Source organism: Lissotriton vulgaris, chromosome 8 (genome assembly GCF_964263255.1).
Source record: "Lissotriton vulgaris chromosome 8, aLisVul1.2, whole genome shotgun sequence".
Classification (NCBI taxonomy): Eukaryota; Metazoa; Chordata; class Amphibia; order Caudata; family Salamandridae; genus Lissotriton; species Lissotriton vulgaris.
This window is the reverse complement of record NC_141696.1, coordinates 850,908,976-850,930,442: the sequence shown is the minus strand read 5'-3', so window position 1 is coordinate 850,930,442 and position 21,467 is coordinate 850,908,976. Positions and strand designations below refer to the sequence as shown.

General features: G+C 45.2%; 1 protein-coding gene across 1 annotated transcript in view; it reads left to right on the top strand.

The window, feature by feature from the left end:
* Positions 1-21,467, top strand: part of ASMT (acetylserotonin O-methyltransferase) — a 379,261-nt gene that overhangs the window by 25,106 nt on the left and 332,688 nt on the right. Inside the window, exon 2 of the mRNA XM_086934772.1 lies at positions 16,733-16,907. Within this exon, the coding sequence (XP_086790898.1) occupies positions 16,733-16,907 (175 nt within the window). The remainder of the gene's footprint in view (positions 1-16,732; positions 16,908-21,467) is intronic.

The window sequence follows — 21,467 nt, the reverse complement described above, 5'->3', positions numbered from 1 at the left end:
ATAACTAATTGTGGGGGCTGGAGTGCAATTAGGCCCTAATCTGTCTGGCACATCTGATGAGCCAGCAGGGTGAGTCTTCAAAATATACACCCTGGATCTTTTCGGTATTGCACTTGGCTTCTTCCAAAGGCCTTTGAGCATTCTTACTTTTCTCTTTATTTCAATGCATTCACATATTTTCAAAATATACTGTAGAGAAGTAAGTAACAGGTGATAGAGTTCAGGATTTCTGCATGAGCCTACTGCAGAGGTCTTATTTATCAACTTAAACTCATTCAAGGAGGGATGAGTTTACTGAATATAACTTACTTATGCCTACTATCCCTCCTGGGGTATAGGCCATCATCCCAGATTCTCCAGCCATCTCTGCCCTGGGCTTTTCTTTCAATTTGACTCCAGGTGTTACCCACCGTCTTGCAGTCAGCCTCGAGGAGGATGGATATGCATGGGGCTAGCTACCCCACCATGTAAAAAATCCTAGCTACAGAAATGTTACTGAATACAAGGCTACAAACATATTGGGAGCAAAAGAGGACAAACTAAATATTGCATTGCTTATTGTTGGAAAACAAATTTTGATTGATCTCTCTGTTTTCCCTCACACTCCTTCTCCTACCCATCCAACATGACCTGCTCACTATGATCAACCCCATAATGACTTGCCACTATTATCTATTTTGCACACAGACTTGACAATGTGCACTCACAAGCATTCTCGAGCCGCACAAAGAAAAAAAGAGGAAATATTGTTCCCAACCCTTTGAATAGCTCACCCTCTCATCCTACTTGCCGTTCATCATCTTTTCCCAGCATTTCAAACCTCACATCGCTGACTTCTCCAGCTCTCAACATACCCTCATCCAATTGCAACCCTTCCGCAAGCTCACCCTCTAACCCTACTCCCCCTTCCGCATGTTCCCTCTACATTCAATACTTTACACCTCTGTTTTCTGTCCCCTCGACACATCTTCAGTCAACTCCAACACCCCCTAATGTTCATCTTGCCCTTATTCACCCTCCTACTCACCCATCACCAAACACAACATCGACATCCTGATACTCACCGAAACCTGGCTCTATGATACCCCAAAAAGCATTCTTCCACCCATACCCCCCACTGCATTCTGAGAAGCGACCAGGAAGGCAAACATGTTGGAGGATCAGTGGTCTTATACGAAAACTCTCTCGGCTGCAGACTACTCCCCAACCTCCACAAAAAAGGAAAAACATCAGAAAATCGTAGAAAGACTGGCAGTGAGAACCTTAACTATTAACTCTATCAAAGCTTTGCACTGCAAGACAAGGGTACAAAGGCCACATCTCTACAACCAAGGCTTCACATATCAGATCCCTCCTTGATACGGCCAGGAGTAAACCGAAACACCTATTCAAGATAATTAATCAGTCAACAACCCTCCCTCCAACCACCCTCTTAAGGCTTTGGAGATCCTTTCAATAACTTTTGGGACAAAACAATCGAACACATTAGACAACATAATTCAGGAAATACTCCCTTGTAAGGCACCACAGCCATGTGTTCTTTCTTCCCAATCTCTAAGGCAGGTCTACTAAGAACTCTATCAAAGGTGAAACCCTCCAACCACCTTTGTGATTCAATTCCATGCTCCATCAGTAAATCCCTAGCCAAACTACTTCTTCCCTTTTCGACAACCCTGGTTAACTCATCTTTGGATCACAGCTCGTTCCCAGACTTATAAAGAAAAGTTAAATTTCTCCTCTCCTTAAAAAACAATCTCCAACCCTGTGACATCAACAACTTCCACTCAGTATCCACCCTGCGCCTCTTAGGCAAGGTGATTGAAAGTTGTTTAGCCTCCCAACTGTCATCCCACATCCAGTACAACAACCGTCTTGACTCCCTTCAATTCGGATTTCACCAGGGTCACAGCACTGAGACTTCCTAACTAACCACTCCCAAATTGTAAAATTTGGGAATTCTTTCTCAGATCCAGCCACCCTGTAACAAGGGATCTGCCAAGGCTTGATTGTCTTGAAAATACTTTTTAACTTCTACTTCGAAACCCTCTCCGCAATCCTCAGGAACTCAGGAGTCCTCTTCCACATCTACGCCAATGACACCCAAATCTATTTGAAGGGCTCATGCCTAGAAGACTGCATCCACTTAATCAACTCCATGAATAGAATTCAAATTTGAATGGCTAATAACCACCCCAAACTAAATCCAGCAAAACCAGAATTTCTTCTAATTTCTCCAGAGAAAGCAAGCTAGCCGATCCAAGATTAGATGGATCCCTTCCTGAGCCTGGAAGGCCACCCCTCCATCATTCAGAATGCCAAATCTCTGGGATTCACTCTCCACAGATGTATGAACCTCTAGAACCATACCTCCTCCATGGCTAAGAGTGCCTGTTTCCAGCTAAGGCTTCTTTGGAGAATGAGGAATCTCATCCCAGCACACAACCTTAACTCTGTTGTCCAGGGACTTCTCTAAATTCAAATACGAAATTGCAATACTTTCTGGCATTCCCAAAGTTCACCTAGATCTTCTCAGCAGTCCTACATGCGGCAGCCTGCTTCATTACAGGCCACAAGAAATTCAACCACATCTGCCTCATTCTCCACTCCCTTCAGTGGCTTCCCATAGAAGCGAGAGCTCAATTTAAAATTGACTGCATTACTCATAAAGCTCTGCACTCCTCTTTACCTTTGTTTCTCTCGGCGAAACTGAAAATCTCAGGTGATGGCTGAGACTCACGAAATGCTAAATTTCCCTTCCTCGAATCTCCACCTTGAAGCACGAGCAATACATGAGCTAGTTGTTCTCCTGAACGCCACAAGATTATGGAACTCTCTACTACCCAGCCTCTGCCTGACTATGTCATGACACCTTCAAAACAAACTCTTCTCTTTGAACCACTCCTGACTTAACCCCTTAAGGTTTTGCCAATTGCAGATCATCCTCAACCAGCACCAACAACTGATGTTCATCTAGTGGTATTATACCACCTGCTTGTCACTGCTATGCGTCAATAAACACGTGTAAAGTACTCGACCAAATGGGAAGGCTAACCTGGTGTTCTCTCCACGCTTAATGTACATCTATATTTGCTATTAGAAATTGATATGTTCTGCTGTATTGCAAAGTACTCTGATGCCAATGGCTGTAGGCTGTAGGAAGGGGACTATGGTTACCTGAGATTTTTGCCTACTGTTTAGCTGGTTTTCGACTTAGTTGGCCTGGGATCCTGCTAATCAGGGCCCCAGGCTATCTGCTCTCTCTGTAAAATGGACTCCATGTACTTTAGGTACATCTCCAATTGGGTATTGGGTATTGGGTCACCTTATGAGCCCCTGTACAGTGTACTATAGGTACCCAGGGCATAGGTGCATCCAAGGCCTACCAGGGGCTGCAGCCTGTATTATGCCACCCCTCGCTGGCCACTCACATTAACCCAACTGGCTGATCACTCAGCTGGGGCAAGGTCGTGTAATCACCCCTTGCTCAGATATAGTATTCCTATATCTAACCTTATATCTAGACACAGATATACCTATAAGTCACTCCTATGGCAGGCCTTAATAATCCTGGAGGCAGAGTGCTTGGTTTTATGTGAGATGGTGCTCTAGCATTAGCTGAGCCTGTCTGCAGCTTTCGGAACCATGTCCTTATAGCTGTTCTAGGATATTGCCGTACCATATACTCGTAAGTGCATTATGAACCTTGCGGTTAAATGCTAACTCTGGTTTGGCTTTACCAAAACATGTCGAGTAAGGTGTCATACGTTTTGGAATACTACCCCCTCGCCAGTTCTGGCGACGGGGTTAACATTGCACCCTTCTAGAGGGAGAAGACATGTTGTTCCTACTAATCCCCGTTAAAGTTAACCAGAGCCTCAGTATCACAAAATGGATGCTGCTGCCACAGACACAAGTCTGACCTCCTGCTGCTGGGAGTCCTTCCAGCGAGGGAGGCTTGGACAATGGGTTTCCTGTCTTGGGAGGCGCTAGCACTACCCCAGACAGGCTATAGTGTATTGGGGCAGGGAGGGCTGAAAGAAATGAGACACTGCCTGGGGCACACAAGGTGTCCCATGCACAGTCCAGTTAAAACCGGTGCTGGGGCACTCCAGCCCCAACTCTGGTGCGAAACTGGACAAAGGGAAATGGGTGTAACCAACCCCTTCCCTGGTCCCACCCATAGGAGGGACCTAGCAGGTAATCCAGCCCCTAGATTTGGTATATAGGTAGCAGCTGAGTCCCAAGACTTTAGATTTTATCCTGACTGAAACTCTGAAATGAAACTCTGGAACTTCGACGATCTACTTTACAAAAAGACGACTGAAGAATCTCCCTTGTGGTCAAGGAGTGACCACTCTGCACAAGCAGGCACCATCCAGTGCTCAATGGCTTGCTTTGTCGATGCTCCCACTAGAGCCCGAGCACAGAGCCTGACAAGAACCAGACTTCCAGACTTCCAACAGCCCGATCCACAGTCCCAGCAGAACTGAGACCCGGGAGGCGACGAGAGACGTGGGACCGGCTATCTTGAAAAGTCTGCAACTTGCTAATTGTGCAGCACCCGAGGCACCCTCGAAGCTGTGCATTGGGGATTGAGAAGGCTCAGCCCGAGCATCATCTGCACCGAAGATCAGCCCTGCACACTCCACGAGTTCTGCGTGGGGCCCTTCTGCATTTTCCTGCTCGACGCGTCTGCCCTGTCACATGCCTGTTGGCTAGTGGCCATCTTGGCGATGAACCTTTGAATTTACACCGCTAGTCTGGTTGCTCCAGACTGGCCCCTGGTTCCCTGAAAAGAAGCAGCCCATCAGACCTTGCTGGTCTGATTAAGAAGCCAACTTCGATTCCTGTGTGGGTTGCCTTTGCCAAGGCTTGTTGACTCCAATACGGAAGCCGACACCGCCGACAGCGAGAGCCTTTGTGGGACAGTCTGTGCCTGACTCCTGGTTGTCGTCGACGCCTCCTGGTCCATGTGGCTGCAGAGACAAGCTTCACAACATCACCTGATTGCTTCACGACATCGCCTGGTTCCTTCCTGGTTTCTTCCTGGTCACTGGCTAGTGACCCAGACTCTGTCCCCTCTGCTTTCAGGTCCTCTTCATCTTCGATCCACCCTTGGATCCACCCGGACACTTCTCTCCTGGTCGCCTGCAGCATCTTTCTTCCAGGCTCCATAGGATTCAGCGACTAAACCCGACACACTTTGACACCTATGCACCCGCTTCCTGTGGGTGAGGTAATGCAAGTACTCCGGTGCTCCTGTGTGTATTGACTATCCAGCTGTCTAGGTTTCAAGTAACTTTCTCTGAGTCCAGTCAGAAGTGTCCTAATAGAACTAGTTTCCATCTTTTATGTTCCCATTCATTCTCTATGGTAACCCGCGTGTGTGTTTAGACACTGCACATGCATCCGGTGGGCCTCCTGCTTCCTATCTCTTGGTAGCTCAGCGTAGCCCCAGCGATGCCCTAGGCCTATCCACATTCTGTGTAGTGGTCCTTATACCACTATTTTAGTATATGGTTTAGCGTGCAGCTAGGGCCCTAATGTATTTTATGCAACTTAATGTATTTTAATTGAATATCTTGCATTGTGCTCGTGCCTCTTGATGAAATTTGATTTATCAAGCGCATGGCTGCCCGAGAGCGTCCCAGCGCTGCAGAACAAAGAGCAGACTGAAGAAGATACCGTTAATTAGGGATCACTGGGAAAGAGAAACATTTTAAGAAGCTTCTGGAACTTCAGATGGCTGAGTTCAGTTCGAATAATGCCAGGGAGGGCATTCCACAGCATTGCTGCATTAACCAAGAATCGATGGCCCCCCGAGCGCGCCTTCCTCACTCTGGGGACCTTAACCAGATTTACGAGGTCAGAACGGAGAGTCCGAGAAGCTTTGTAAGGACAGATCAAATTCCTAAGAATAGGGGGTCCCTTACCCTCAAGTGACTTGTGGGTTATGCAGAGAGATTTACATTTTATTCTTTCACGGATCGGCAACCAGTGAAGAAATCTCAGTGCAGGCCTGGACGAGGATCTTATTGAGGAGCCGGTGAGCACCCGAGCTGCTGAGTTCGGAACACGTGGGAGGGTGTTGATGGTTGCTTCGGGTGCCGCCAAAAACAGGGCATTGCTATAGTCCAGTCTGGATAATATTAACCCCTGGATTAGCAGTTTCCTAGAGTGGAAAGGCAGGAGTGGAACAACCTTCCGCACAGACCGGAGTAGGCCATAACATATGCCTGCTGTTTTCTTCGCTTGTGTCCTGAAAGTCAGGTCTCGCTCAAACCACACCCCTAGGCTTTTAATTTCGTCTTTCGGGGCGGGAAGATCACCTGGACAGGGGGGCCAGATGGATTTGGGTAAAGATGTTAATTGGTGGCCCAGGAGCATAAGCTCTGTTTTGGCTCCATTCAGTTTGAGCCGAGAGCTGGTCATCCAGGAATAAATTCCCGAGAGACAGGCAAATAGATTTTCCGACCACCTCTCTTGTTGGGCTAGCGAGACGACTAGTTGGGTGTCGTCCGCATAGGTGACTATTTTAATCCCAAAAGGATTAACCACATCCTCCAGTGGGGCCATATAAACGTTGAAAAGAGTAGTGCTCAATGAAGAGCCCTGAGGTACTCCACAGTGGAGTGGGATGGATTTAGAAAGTGCGCTGCCTTCCCAGATCTGAAAGGTTCGGTTGCTCAAAAAAGATGAGCCATTGCAGAGCCATGCCCGATACTCCCAGTCTAGCGAGGCGCTGACTTAAAATTCCATGGTCCACCGTGTCAAAAGCTGCACTTAGATCCAGGAGGATAGCAATCGCAGATCCCCCTGAATCCAAGATGCATCTTGCCTCTTCCGCCACCGCTATCAGGGCAGAGTCGGTGCCCTGACCCGGGCGGAAGCCCGTTTGGGAGTTACGCAGCAGCTTGTTGTTTTCCAAAAAGGAGGAGATCTGCTGCTTAACTATTTTCTCTGCGATTTTACTAAGGCCAGGTAATAACGATATTGGACGCAAGTCAAGAGGATCGAGCCCTGTTTTTTTCAGAAGGGCCTTCACCATGACCTGCTTCCAGCTAGGAGGGACAGCACCACGGGTGAGGGAGGCATTTAAGAGTTCAGTTGCTAGAGGGGCAATGACATCTGAAATCCGCTTAAGAATATACATAGGCGCGGGATCAGACGGGGAGCCACTTTTCATAGAGGACAGAACTTTGCGAAAAACTTCCCTGGATATACAGGTAAAAGAGTCCAGGAAAGGGCCAGGGATAGGACAATGGGTAGGGGCAGAGTGGTCATCAGAATCAGAAGGTGACACACTATTTGGTAAACTTTCTAAAAAAAATTAGATTTTAGTGTAAAAAAAGTCCGCTAATTGGTTACATCTTGCTTCTGAGGTCTCAAGCCTGATTGGAGGGGAGGGTACCTTAAGGAGTTCTTTTACTATCTTAAAAGATTCCCTGGACGAGTTAGCAGCCGTTTTGATTTTCTCTTCGAAAAAGGCAGCCTGGGCTTTTTTCAGGGATGCTTTATAAAGCCTCATGACAGATTGATAATCCGCTTTATTGTTGGAATCCCAGTCTTTTCCCCATATGTGTTCTAATTTTTTGCATGTTTTACTAAGATCTCTGAGTTCTGTTGTATACCATGGTGATTTAAAGACACGACTCTTCTTTGTTAAACTTTTTCTGAATAGTACCACATCTAGGGAACTAAACAGCCAGCTTTGAAAGTTTATATCCACCACTAGTGTATCTGGATCCGGCATGGGAGCTGTTTGTTCGAGTGTCAGGGTCAGGCTCTCCAAGGATAGCTTAGACCAAGCCCTCTCTAAGGTGCGAGGAGCTGTAGCACATGGTGAATCCGTGCAGATTTTCCATGCAAACGGGACCAAAAAATGATCGGACCATGGGAGAGGGGGGCTAGAATCCAACTGAGTAATATTAGAAAATATTGGGTCCAGAAGGTGTCCTTTGGAGTGAGTGGCCTCTTTATTTATAAGATTAAGCTTAAAAGATTTGAAGTCGAGCCTAAGATCAGCTGCCACCTTATCATCAGAGTCATCAAAATGTAGATTTAGAACTCCTAATATAATAAAATTGGTGATGACGCAGCTGCGGCTATGGTAATGTCTAGAAGGGATCCTATGAACTGTCTTATAGAGCCCGGAGGGCGATAGATAAGGAGACCTGACAGGGAATTATTGGGGGGTAATTTGAATGATGAAAGGAATAATTTTTGAATCAGCTATACAGCTATCTTCAATCCTGCAAGAAAACCTGTCTTTGTGGACTATGGCAAGCCCACCTCCCTTCCCATGCGACCTGTGTTGTCATTGCATTAGGAAACCATCCGGAAGGGCACTAGCGATATCAAACTCCGAATTGGGAGATAACCATGTCTCTGTTAAAAACAATATATCCAGATTGGCATCCTGGATCATTAGATTGACCTCTAGCGCATGCTTAGGTAGTGATCAGCAGTTCAGAAGTGCCATGCTAAGATGACTCAAGGCCTGTTCACCAGTTGTCTTTACCGGGAAGATCACCCAGACAGGGGGGCCAGATGGATTTGGGTAAAGATGTTAATTGGTGTTAATTGGTGGCCCAGGAGCATAAGCTCTGTTTTGGCTCCATTCAGTTTGAGCCGAGAGCTGGTCATCCAGGAATAAATTCCCGAGAGACAGGCACATAGATTTTCCGAGCACCTCTCTTGTTGGGATAGCGAGACGACTAGTTGGGTGTCGTCCGCATAGGTGACTATTTTAATCCCAAAAGGATTAACCACATCCTCCAGTGGGGCCATATAAACGTTGAAAAGAGTAGTGCTCAATGAAGAGCCCTGAGGTACTCCACAGTGGAGTGGGATGGATTTAGAAAGTGCGCTGCCTTCCCAGATCTGAAAGGTTCGGTTGCTCAAAAAAGATGAGCCATTGCAGAGCCATGCCCGATACTCCCAGTCTAGCGAGGCGCTGACTTAAAATTCCATGGTCCACCGTGTCAAAAGCTGCACTTAGATCCAGGAGGATAGCAATCGCAGATCCCCCTGAATCCAAGATGCATCTTGCCTCTTCCGCCACCGCTATCAGGGCAGAGTCGGTGCCCTGACCCGGGCGGAAGCCCGTTTGGGAGTTACGCAGCAGCTTGTTGTTTTCCAAAAAGGAGGAGAGCTGCTGCTTAACTATTTTCTCTGCGATTTTACTAAGGCCAGGTAATAACGATATTGGACGCAAGTCAAGAGGATCGAGCCCTGTTTTTTTCAGAAGGGCCTTCACCATGACCTGCTTCCAGCTAGGAGGGACAGCACCACGGGTGAGGGAGGCATTTAAGAGTTCAGTTGCTAGAGGGGCAATGACATCTGAAATCCGCTTAAGAATATACATAGGCGCGGGATCAGACGGGGAGCCACTTTTCATAGAGGACAGAACTTTGCGAAAAACTTCCCTGGATATACAGGTAAAAGAGTCCAGGAAAGGGCCAGGGATAGGACAATGGGTAGGGGCAGAGTGGTCATCAGAATCAGAAGGTGACACACTATTTGGTAAACTTTCTAAAAAAAATTAGATTTTAGTGTAAAAAAAGTCCGCTAATTGGTTACATCTTGCTTCTGAGGTCTCAAGCCTGATTGGAGGGGAGGGTACCTTAAGGAGTTCTTTTACTATCTTAAAAGATTCCCTGGACGAGTTAGCAGCCGTTTTGATTTTCTCTTCGAAAAAGGCAGCCTGGGCTTTTTTCAGGGATGCTTTATAAAGCCTCATGACAGATTGATAATCCGCTTTATTGTTGGAATCCCAGTCTTTTCCCCATATGTGTTCTAATTTTTTGCATGTTTTACTAAGATCTCTGAGTTCTGTTGTATACCATGGTGATTTAAAGACACGACTCTTCTTTGTTAAACTTTTTCTGAATAGTACCACATCTAGGGAACTAAACAGCCAGCTTTGAAAGTTTATATCCACCACTAGTGTATCTGGATCCGGCATGGGAGCTGTTTGTTCGAGTGTCAGGGTCAGGCTCTCCAAGGATAGCTTAGACCAAGCCCTCTCTAAGGTGCGAGGAGCTGTAGCACATGGTGAATCCGTGCAGATTTTCCATGCAAACGGGACCAAAAAATGATCGGACCATGGGAGAGGGGGGCTAGAATCCAACTGAGTAATATTAGAAAATATTGGGTCCAGAAGGTGTCCTTTGGAGTGAGTGGCCTCTTTATTTATAAGATTAAGCTTAAAAGATTTGAAGTCGAGCCTAAGATCAGCTGCCACCTTATCATCAGAGTCATCAAAATGTAGATTTAGAACTCCTAATATAATAAAATTGGTGATGACGCAGCTGCGGCTATGGTAATGTCTAGAAGGGATCCTATGAACTGTCTTATAGAGCCCGGAGGGCGATAGATAAGGAGACCTGACAGGGAATTATTGGGGGGTAATTTGAATGATGAAATGAATAATTTTTGAATCAGCTATACAGCTATCTTCAATCCTGCAAGAAAACCTGTCTTTGTGGACTATGGCAAGCCCACCTCCCTTCCCATGCGACCTGTGTTGTCATTGCATTAGGAAACCATCCGGAAGGGCACTAGCGATATCAAACTCCGAATTGGGAGATAACCATGTCTCTGTTAAAAACAATATATCCAGATTGGCATCCTGGATCATTAGATTGACCTCTAGCGCATGCTTAGGTAGTGATCAGCAGTTCAGAAGTGCCATGCTAAGATGACTCAAGGCCTGTTCACCAGTTGTCTTTACCGGGAAGATCACCCAGACAGGGGGGCCAGATGGATTTGGGTAAAGATGTTAATTGGTGTTAATTGGTGGCCCAGGAGCATAAGCTCTGTTTTGGCTCCATTCAGTTTGAGCCGAGAGCTGGTCATCCAGGAATAAATTCCCGAGAGACAGGCACATAGATTTTCCGAGCACCTCTCTTGTTGGGATAGCGAGACGACTAGTTGGGTGTCGTCCGCATAGGTGACTATTTTAATCCCAAAAGGATTAACCACATCCTCCAGTGGGGCCATATAAACGTTGAAAAGAGTAGGGCTCAATGAAGAGCCCTGAGGTACTCCACAGAGGAGTGGGATGGATTTAGAAAGTACGCTGCCTTCCCAGATCTGAAAGGTTCGGTTGCTCAAAAAAGATGAGAGCCATTGCAGAGCCATGCCCGATACTCCCAGTCTAGCGAGGCGCTGACTTAAAATTCCATGGTCCACATTGTCTAAAGCTGCACTTAGATCCAGGAGGATCGCAACCGCAGATCCCCCTGAATCCAAGATGCATCTTGCCTCTTCCGCCACCGCTATCAGGGCAGAGTCGGTGCCCTGACCCGGGCGGAAGCCCGTTTGGGAGTTACGCAGCAGCTTGTTGTTTTCCAAAAAGGAGGAGAGCTGCTGCTTAACTATTTTCTCTGCGATTTTACTAAGGCCAGGTAATAACGATATTGGACGCAAGTCAAGAGGATCGAGCCCTGTTTTTTTCAGAAGGGCCTTCACCATGACCTGCTTCCAGCTAGGAGGGACAGCACCACGGGTGAGGGAGGCATTTAAGAGTTCAGTTGCTAGAGGGGCAATGACATCTGAAATCCGCTTAAGAATATACATAGGCGCGGGATCAGACGGGGAGCCACTTTTCATAGAGGACAGAACTTTGCGAAAAACTTCCCTGGATATACAGGTAAAAGAGTCCAGGAAAGGGCCAGGGATAGGACAATGGGTAGGGGCAGAGTGGTCATCAGAATCAGAAGGTGACACACTATTTGGTAAACTTTCTAAAAAAAATTAGATTTTAGTGTAAAAAAAGTCCGCTAATTGGTTACATCTTGCTTCTGAGGTCTCAAGCCTGATTGGAGGGGAGGGTACCTTAAGGAGTTCTTTTACTATCTTAAAAGATTCCCTGGACGAGTTAGCAGCCGTTTTGATTTTCTCTTCGAAAAAGGCAGCCTGGGCTTTTTTCAGGGATGCTTTATAAAGCCTCATGACAGATTGATAATCCGCTTTATTGTTGGAATCCCAGTCTTTTCCCCATATGTGTTCTAATTTTTTGCATGTTTTACTAAGATCTCTGAGTTCTGTTGTATACCATGGTGATTTAAAGACACGACTCTTCTTTGTTAAACTTTTTCTGAATAGTACCACATCTAGGGAACTAAACAGCCAGCTTTGAAAGTTTATATCCACCACTAGTGTATCTGGATCCGGCATGGGAGCTGTTTGTTCGAGTGTCAGGGTCAGGCTCTCCAAGGATAGCTTAGACCAAGCCCTCTCTAAGGTGCGAGGAGCTGTAGCACATGGTGAATCCGTGCAGATTTTCCATGCAAACGGGACCAAAAAATGATCGGACCATGGGAGAGGGGGGCTAGAATCCAACTGAGTAATATTAGAAAATATTGGGTCCAGAAGGTGTCCTTTGGAGTGAGTGGCCTCTTTATTTATAAGATTAAGCTTAAAAGATTTGAAGTCGAGCCTAAGATCAGCTGCCACCTTATCATCAGAGTCATCAAAATGTAGATTTAGAACTCCTAATATAATAAAATTGGTGATGACGCAGCTGCGGCTATGGTAATGTCTAGAAGGGATCCTATGAACTGTCTTATAGAGCCCGGAGGGCGATAGATAAGGAGACCTGACAGGGAATTATTGGGGGGTAATTTGAATGATGAAATGAATAATTTTTGAATCAGCTATACAGCTATCTTCAATCCTGCAAGAAAACCTGTCTTTGTGGACTATGGCAAGCCCACCTCCCTTCCCATGCGACCTGTGTTGTCATTGCATTAGGAAACCATCCGGAAGGGCACTAGCGATATCAAACTCCGAATTGGGAGATAACCATGTCTCTGTTAAAAACAATATATCCAGATTGGCATCCTGGATCATTAGATTGACCTCTAGCGCATGCTTAGGTAGTGATCAGCAGTTCAGAAGTGCCATGCTAAGATGACTCAAGGCCTGTTCACCAGTTGTCTTTACCGGGAAGATCACCCAGACAGGGGGGCCAGATGGATTTGGGTAAAGATGTTAATTGGTGTTAATTGGTGGCCCAGGAGCATAAGCTCTGTTTTGGCTCCATTCAGTTTGAGCCGAGAGCTGGTCATCCAGGAATAAATTCCCGAGAGACAGGCACATAGATTTTCCGAGCACCTCTCTTGTTGGGATAGCGAGACGACTAGTTGGGTGTCGTCCGCATAGGTGACTATTTTAATCCCAAAAGGATTAACCACATCCTCCAGTGGGGCCATATAAACGTTGAAAAGAGTAGGGCTCAATGAAGAGCCCTGAGGTACTCCACAGAGGAGTGGGATGGATTTAGAAAGTACGCTGCCTTCCCAGATCTGAAAGGTTCGGTTGCTCAAAAAAGATGAGAGCCATTGCAGAGCCATGCCCGATACTCCCAGTCTAGCGAGGCGCTGACTTAAAATTCCATGGTCCACATTGTCTAAAGCTGCACTTAGATCCAGGAGGATCGCAACCGCAGATCCCCCTGAATCCAAGATGCATCTTGCCTCTTCCGCCACCGCTATCAGGGCAGAGTCGGTGCCCTGACCCGGGCGGAAGCCCGTTTGGGAGTTACGCAGCAGCTTGTTGTTTTCCAAAAAGGAGGAGAGCTGCTGGTTAACCATTTTCTCTGCGATTTTACTAAGGCCAGGTAATAACGATATTGGACGGAAGTTGGTCAAGTCAAGAGGATCGAGCCCTGGTTTTTTTAGAAGGGCCTTCACCATGGCCTGCTTCCAGCTAGGAGGGACAGCACCACGGGTGAGGGAGGCATTTAAGAGTTCAGTTGCTACAGGGGCAATGACGTCTGAAAACCGCTTAAGAATATACATAGGCGCGGGATCAGACGGGGAGCCACTATTCATAGAGGACAAACCTTTGCGAAAGTCTTCCCTGGATATACAGGTAAAAGAGTCCAGGAAAGGGCCAGGGATAGGACAATGGGTAGGGGCAGAGTGGTCATCAAAATCAGAAGGTGACACACTATTTGGTAAACTTTCTGAGAAATTTTGGATTTTAGTGTCAAAAAAGTCCGCTAAATGGTTACATCTTGCTTCTGAGGTCTCAAGCCTGATTGGAGGGGAGGGTACCTTAAGGAGTTCTTTTACTATCTTAAAAGATTCCCTTGCCGAGTTAGCAGCCGTTTTGATTTTCTCTTCGAAAAAGGCCGCCTGGGCTTTTTTCAGGGATGCTTTATAAAGCCTCATGACAGATTGATAATCCGCTTTATTGTTGGAATCCCAGTCTTTTCATCATACGCGTTCTAATTTTTTGCATGTTTTTCTAAGATCTCTGAGTTCTGTTGTATACCATGGTGATTTAAAGACACTACTCTTCTTTGTTAAACTTTTTCTGAATAGTACCACATCTAGGGAACTAAACAGCCAGCTTTGAAAGTTTATATCCACCACTAGTGTATCTGGATCCGGCATGGGAGTTTTTTGTTCGAGTGTCAGGGTGAGGCTCTCCAAGGATAGCTTAGACCAAGGCCTCTCTAAGGTGCGAGGAGCTGTAGCACATGGTGAATCCGTGCAGATTTTCCATGCAAACGGGACCAAAAAATTATCGGACCATGGGAGAGGGGGGCTAGAATCCAACTGAGTAATATTAGAAAATATTGGGTCCAGAAGGTGTCCTTTGGAGTGAGTGGCCTCTTTATTTATAAGATTAAGCTTAAAAGATTTGAAGTCGAGCCTAAGATCAGCTGCCACCTTATCATCAGAGTCATCAAAATGTAGATTTAGATCTCCTAATATAATAACATTTGGTGATGACACAGCTGCGGCTATGGTAATGTCTAGAAGGGATCCTATGAACTGTCTTATAGAGCCCGGAGGGCGATAGATAAGGAGACCTGACAGGGAATTATTAGGGGTAATTTGAATGATGAAATGAATCATTTCTGAGCCAGCTATACAGCTATCTTCAATCCTACAAGAAAACCTGTCTTTGTGGACTATGGCAAGCCCATCTCCCTTCCCATGCGACCTGTGTTGGCATTGCATTAGGAAACCATCCGGAAGGGCACTAGCGATATCAAACTCCGAATTGGGAGATAACCATGTCTCTGTTAAAAACAATATATCCAGATTGGCATCCTGGATCATTAGATTGAGCTCTAGAGCATGCTTAGGTAGTGATCGGCAGTTCAGAAGTGCCATGCTAAGATGACTCAAGGCCTGTTCACCAGTTGTCTTTACCTGGGTGATTTGAGGACACAACTTACATTGCCTGAATTGGCTATCTGACCTCTCAAGCTGACCACATAGCGAGCCTACCTTTTGTCTCAGCTGTATGAGCTCATCCCTGGAATATATCCTGCGGTGAAGGAGGGGAACCGATAGAGTTTTAGGCCCTAAGCCCGGTCTGGCCCGGACGGGCACAGACGGGCTTGCCTCTGGCGCGCCTCTGGCGCGCCATCATCGCGCCTGCTGTGCCCGCCCGCTGCGCGGACGGGAAGTGACATTCATTTTGTAGTGTCTGGGCCGCCAATCCCCCGAACACTAGTGCGCTAACGTCTACCTCTCCTAAGATGGCGCCCGAAGTCTGCGCCCGTGGGGAAGCTACCTGGAACCAAGCAGAGCCCTAAATCGGCCACCGGTTACCAAATGAGCAGTGAGGAGGTACCCACAAGATCGAAATACGAACAGGTATGAGCACAATATGTGATTTTTTAAAAGTAAAGTAAAAGCACCAAAATGCGTGATTTAAAAATAAAAGCAGCCTAAGAGCTGGAAAGAGCTATGACTGCGTGTGTGTGCCCTGACTCCCGGCTTTTCGCCTCAGGAGCTCTAAGTTCTCATGTGGTTCGCGTGGCCTTGCTAATCCAGTTTGTAGTGTCTGGGCCGCCAATCGCCCGAACACTAGTGCGCTAACGTTTACCTCTCCTAAAATGGCACCCGAAGTCTGCGCCCGTGGGGAAGCTACCTGGAACCAAGTAGAGCCCTAAAACCGCCCCCGGTTACCAAATGAGCAGTGAGGAGGTACCCACAAGATCGAAATATGAACAGGTATGAGCACAATACGTGATTTTTAAAAGTAAAGTAAAAGCACCAAAATGCGTGATTTAAAAATAAAAGCAGCCTAAGAGCTGGAAAGAGCTATGACTGCGTGTGTGTGCCCTGACCCCTGGCTTTTCGCCTCAGGAGCCCTAAGTTCTCATGAACTCATGCTCATGCTCATGCTGAGAGTCCACAATGTGACGGACCACCCAATGAGCTGATGCCTGAAGGGAGTTCAACCAACAAGATAATCATCGGAAATGCTATTTCCGTGTGTTGAATGGAGTGTGTGGTGCAGACATGAGGTCAGCGACCCAATAGAGCTGACTGTAAACAGAGCTAAAAGAGAAGCAGGTAAGGGAAGATGTCAGATATGACTGATATGGGCATGGGGACATCAACAGGACACTATGCTGAAACACCACAGCCAAAAATGGAGGGAGGAAAAAGGAAGAGAAATGATGGGGGCAAGGTCTTTCAAGAAGAGGATTAGAGGGGACTAAAAGGAGATAGCCTAGAGACCGTTAGGCATGTGGGCCACAGGAAGCAGCAGCCCACGCTAGACTGGGCCATGGCAGGGGAGGGGCCATTCTATATACAGAGGGGGAATTCCAAAAGAAGTTACATTGGCTGCATCCTTATACAGTAGAAACATTTGCAGTAGGTTACATCTTCTCTGAATAATAAGTACATTACATTGATTTTCAAAGTTTTCCATTTCTTAAATATTGTATTTTCATGTGATTCTCCACTAGGCAATGTTTACTGCGTGCGAACTGGGTGTCTTTGACCTGTTACAGCAGTCAGGTATCCCCCTGACCTCGGCCGCCATTGCTGATCGTCTGCACGCCAGTGCTGATGGAATGGAAAGGTTGCTCTGCGCATGTGTGGGATTACAACTCCTGGAAATCGAGATGAACAGAATGGAAGGTAGTAACCATATAAATATGCGAGGTTTGGCTAAACTAAACATTGCAATGTCTATCACTTGATTACAAATATAGAAGTTGTAATATCAGGAAAAAATTGTAACAGAGTATCCACTTTTCCAAACTCTAAATCACCCCTTTAGTATGTGGTGCATATGTGGAGATCTTGTAACTAAAGTTTCACATTGAAGGTTGCCTTTATTAACTGCCCCATATGTAACTTTGTACAACCCGCATTTGGTATTTGCAATTAACAAAATTCATTTTGTTTTCTTCTTCAAATTATGGAGCATATTCTCGAGGAACTATCGCAGAGTTAACGACACTTTATCGCAACCAAAGTTACGATAAATGTATCACCCCATTCACAAGCTGGGGCTAACAGCCCATAGCAGCAGTTTACCTTCGATAGCAGCCGCAAAACAAATCACCACAGATGACCCCCGCAACTATTGCTAATGAGATGCAGAGTAGGCGTTCCCGTGCAAAAAGCAGGACAACACCACTTCGCAACATTCTCAACAACCAGCCAGATCGGCAATACAACCACACAACATGCGATAAGATGCGTTAGCAGCAGGAAACTAACACCTGCTCTGACCTGGTGTAAAGTCGGACCACAGCCTGTACCCGAAAAGGAAGCCCAGCCCAGAGCCACACCTGAAGGGCAACAGATGCCATGGAGCCACTGATCATGCAGGCCGGACACCCAAGAGGGCCACAACACCCACTGCCACAACCACCAGGATCCCCCACCCCCTGGCCCCCCGGAAAAAGACATGCCACATCAACTAAACAGAATCATGTACCAAATATTCCACCTGCTGTTGCACAATCACATCTGGTGACATGCATGTGTCGTCATAAAAATGAGCATCACACATTCACCTTTGAATCAACAAATGAAAATGTATTCAAATAAACACAGATCAGAAATGAAGACACATGGCGGCTCCCCTCGGGACAACCCGTAGGTCACAGACTGTCAGACAAAAATCATGATGAGAAGGTGTGTCTTGATTGTGTGGTGTTCTCGTCAAAGTTCCACAATAACAGGGGTGGCCATTTTAAAGAGGTTTGGACTAGGTAAAGTTAAAAGTATTAAAGAAGATCCACTGGGACGATGGGTTATTGCGGAACTCAAACTTGGGAGACCGATCATTACTATTTGTTTGGTCTATGCTTCTACTGTCGACGACCCCACAGTATTACATCAATTAAGTGTGGAGTTAGCTTTATGGTCACCTAATGTAATATTATGCGGGGACTTTAACTTGCATTTGGATGAAACATTTGATATCTACGGAAATACTCCATATGCAGGGAGAAAGAAGAATGTATTTAAAGCAGTTAAGGGGATTGTTCAAGAATATAGATTGATAGATGTGGGGTATGAAAAAAGGGGGGGAACTTTTGGATGTACTTTCTTTTCTGCCCCCCATCAAAGACACTTCAGGCTAGACTATTTTTTTGTTGCTAAGACATTACATAATGAACTTGCTCAAATGGAATATAGGGTGTTACCAAAAATTATATATCGGACCATAACCCCATCACTCTTAGCTTTGACTTAAACATTCTACCCACCCCTCGGCCGTGGTCTTTTGATCGTAAGCTCCTGTTTGATTTATCCTACGTTGAGTATATGAATACCTGGATTCCTGAGTTTTTTTCTAATAACAAGGGATCTGCTTCTGCAGAAGTAGTTTGGGATACATTTAAGTGTGGGGTTCAAGGAGAAACATTGAGCTTTTCAATAAGAAAACAGAGGGAGACTAGAAAGAAAGAGGAAACAGAAATGAATAATCTAAGACTGTTGGAGATTCGTCTTATGCAGGCTTGTAACAAGGGACTAACTACAGATACTATTATTAAGGAACTACTGGCTCTTAAGGTTAAGATTCATCAAGGATTTGCTTTAAAGTTTGCTCAGCAAATTGCTGCTTTCCGAACGGAGGTTTATGAAGTAGGAGAAAATTCAGGAAAATATTTGGCCAAGAGGGCAAGGCAGAAAGCGGTGTTTGCTAGCATTGATAAAATTAATAATATTGCAGGGACGACGGTTAACAAAATAGATGATATACTCAAAGTGTTTTGTGATTTCTATTCCAAACTATACGCTGAGGATGTTGTGGGAGACTGTTCAGACCAGATTACTCAATTTATTGAATCAGTTTTGAATGATATCTTACCTTTACAAGAGAGTGAGAAACTGAACCTGCCAAATACTTGGGAGGAGATTGAGCTGTCTCTGATGTCCTTAGCCTCTGGAAAAGCTGCAGGCCCTGATGTTATTCCTTTGGAGTTTTTTAAGCATTTTCGGGGTATCTTGAAATCAGAACTAGTGGATTTATGCTTAAGAGCCCAACAAGGTATCGCCCCTCAATCATGGCATGATTCTATAATAACTGTATTTCTTAAAAAGGGTAAACCTCCCTTGTTGCCTTCATCCTTTCGTCCCATTTCACTTATAAACGCCGATAGTAAAATTTTCTCTAAAATTCTTGCCTCACGATTATGTAATATTATTTCTCCGCTAGTCTCTAAATACCAACATGGCTTTATTTCTGCCCGAGACACTGCGGATCATATTCGACGGGTGATCACGTTTCTCGATTGGTCCCAAGCAACTCGGTCTAATGTTGGACTTGTATTGATAGATGCTGAAAAAGCCTTTTGACCGGGTTGCCTGGGGCTATGTGTGGGAAGTGTTATCAATGAAGGGACTAGGTTCAGGTTTTATAAAAGCACTAAAAACTATGTATATCGCTCCAAAAGCTTGTATCCGAATTAATGGCCAAGTTTCCCCTTCTTTTTCAATCACCAGGGGCACCCGTCAAGGATGTCCCTGCTCGCCTTTACTTTTTGCACTTTATATTGACCCTCTAATTAATCGCTTTATTTTGGAACAAAAAATGAAACCTATTTATTTGGCTAATACCAACTACCGAGCATTGGCTTACCCTGATGATATTGTGATAACTACCACTGACGTACAGACAGCCCTTCCGGCAGTTAATGATCTTTCTAAACAATTCGGATTATTCTCTGGCTACAAACTTAATCTGGAGAAAACGCAGATTCTTTGCTCTGGGGATAACCCACCTCCGAATATTACTACTCCAGAGGTTACATATTTGGGAATCAAGGGGCATATTACCAAGCAAAAGCGATAATTATCGCTATTGCTTGGTTAGAGACAAAAATTTACCACTGAGCTGCGGCGATTTTTACCGCAAATAAACCTTGGTATTACCAAGGTTTATCGCAAATGCGATAAAAATCGCCGCAATGCATGAATATCGCTGAAATGTCAGCGATATTCATGCATTACCGAGCTAATGCTCTTAGCCATGTTATCCACCTCCCATTGGATAACATGGCTAAGAACTGCTCAGGGCAGGTGTTAGCTTTTGAAGATATTCACGCTTAGCACGAATATCTCCAAAAGTTGGTAATAGGAGATAGCGATGTTAGCGACTGTTTTCAGTCGCTAACATCTTGGCACGCCCCCTTTGCATGTCATTAGTGATACATATCACTGACATGCACAGTGGGGCCCAAGATGGCCGCTATCTCCTACTAGCTGTCGCTAACTGGTGTTAGCGACAGCTAGGTAATAGGGAGATAATTTTATCTCCGCTTTCTTGGCTTTTAAAGCCAAACAAGCGGAGATAAACCCCCTTGATAATATGCCCCCAAGATTTCTTTGCCTATAGAGAAAATACCGGAACTCAATATAAACCCCATGATAGCGCAAATTAATACTATGATACAGCGTTTAGATCACTTACACCTATCATTGTATGGCAGACTTAATATCTTAAAAATGCTGATCCTACAAAAAGTGTTGTATATGTACCGTACTATACCGTTAGAATTTCACTCTCTCTCTTTTAAACATTTAGAAAGGACTACCTCCCGGTTTTTGTGGGGCTATAAACGCCATCGTAAAGCCCTCAAGAAAATGATACTTAGTAATGAGTGTGGAGGTTGGAATGTCCTTTACTTTTTATTTTATTATTTAGCAGCTACATTACAATTTATTAACCCTCTTATAATGGGAGATAGAGTAAATATACCCATTTGTCAAACGCCAACGATATTTGAAATGATTATGGGCGAGAAAGTGAAAGGTAGTTTTCTTAAGGTTGTTGAGCCCAGTTACCATAAAAAAACAAAGTATAAGACATTGAAGGCAGCTTTTTGAGTCTGGCAAAAGTTCGAAAGCATTTAAGCCTATCTAAATTAAATTTTTATACCCCCTTAGCTTCGTCTGGTCTTTTGCCAGCTATTTTCTGCGACTTAACGACATATAGGTGGGAGCAGAAAGGACTATGATATTTGGGAGATTTATTTTTTAATGGCCAAATTGTTTCATTTCAGGAACTAGAGAACAACTTCTTCCTTGGCAAGAAATGACTTTTTTAAATTTCTTTAACTTCGAAGTTTTTTATAGAGCTATCTATCCACCACCTCAGTTAGAATGATGAAAATTCCTTTATTAGAACTTTTGCAGAAAAAACCTCGTATAGAATCTCTTTATTTAAGCTTGATTCAA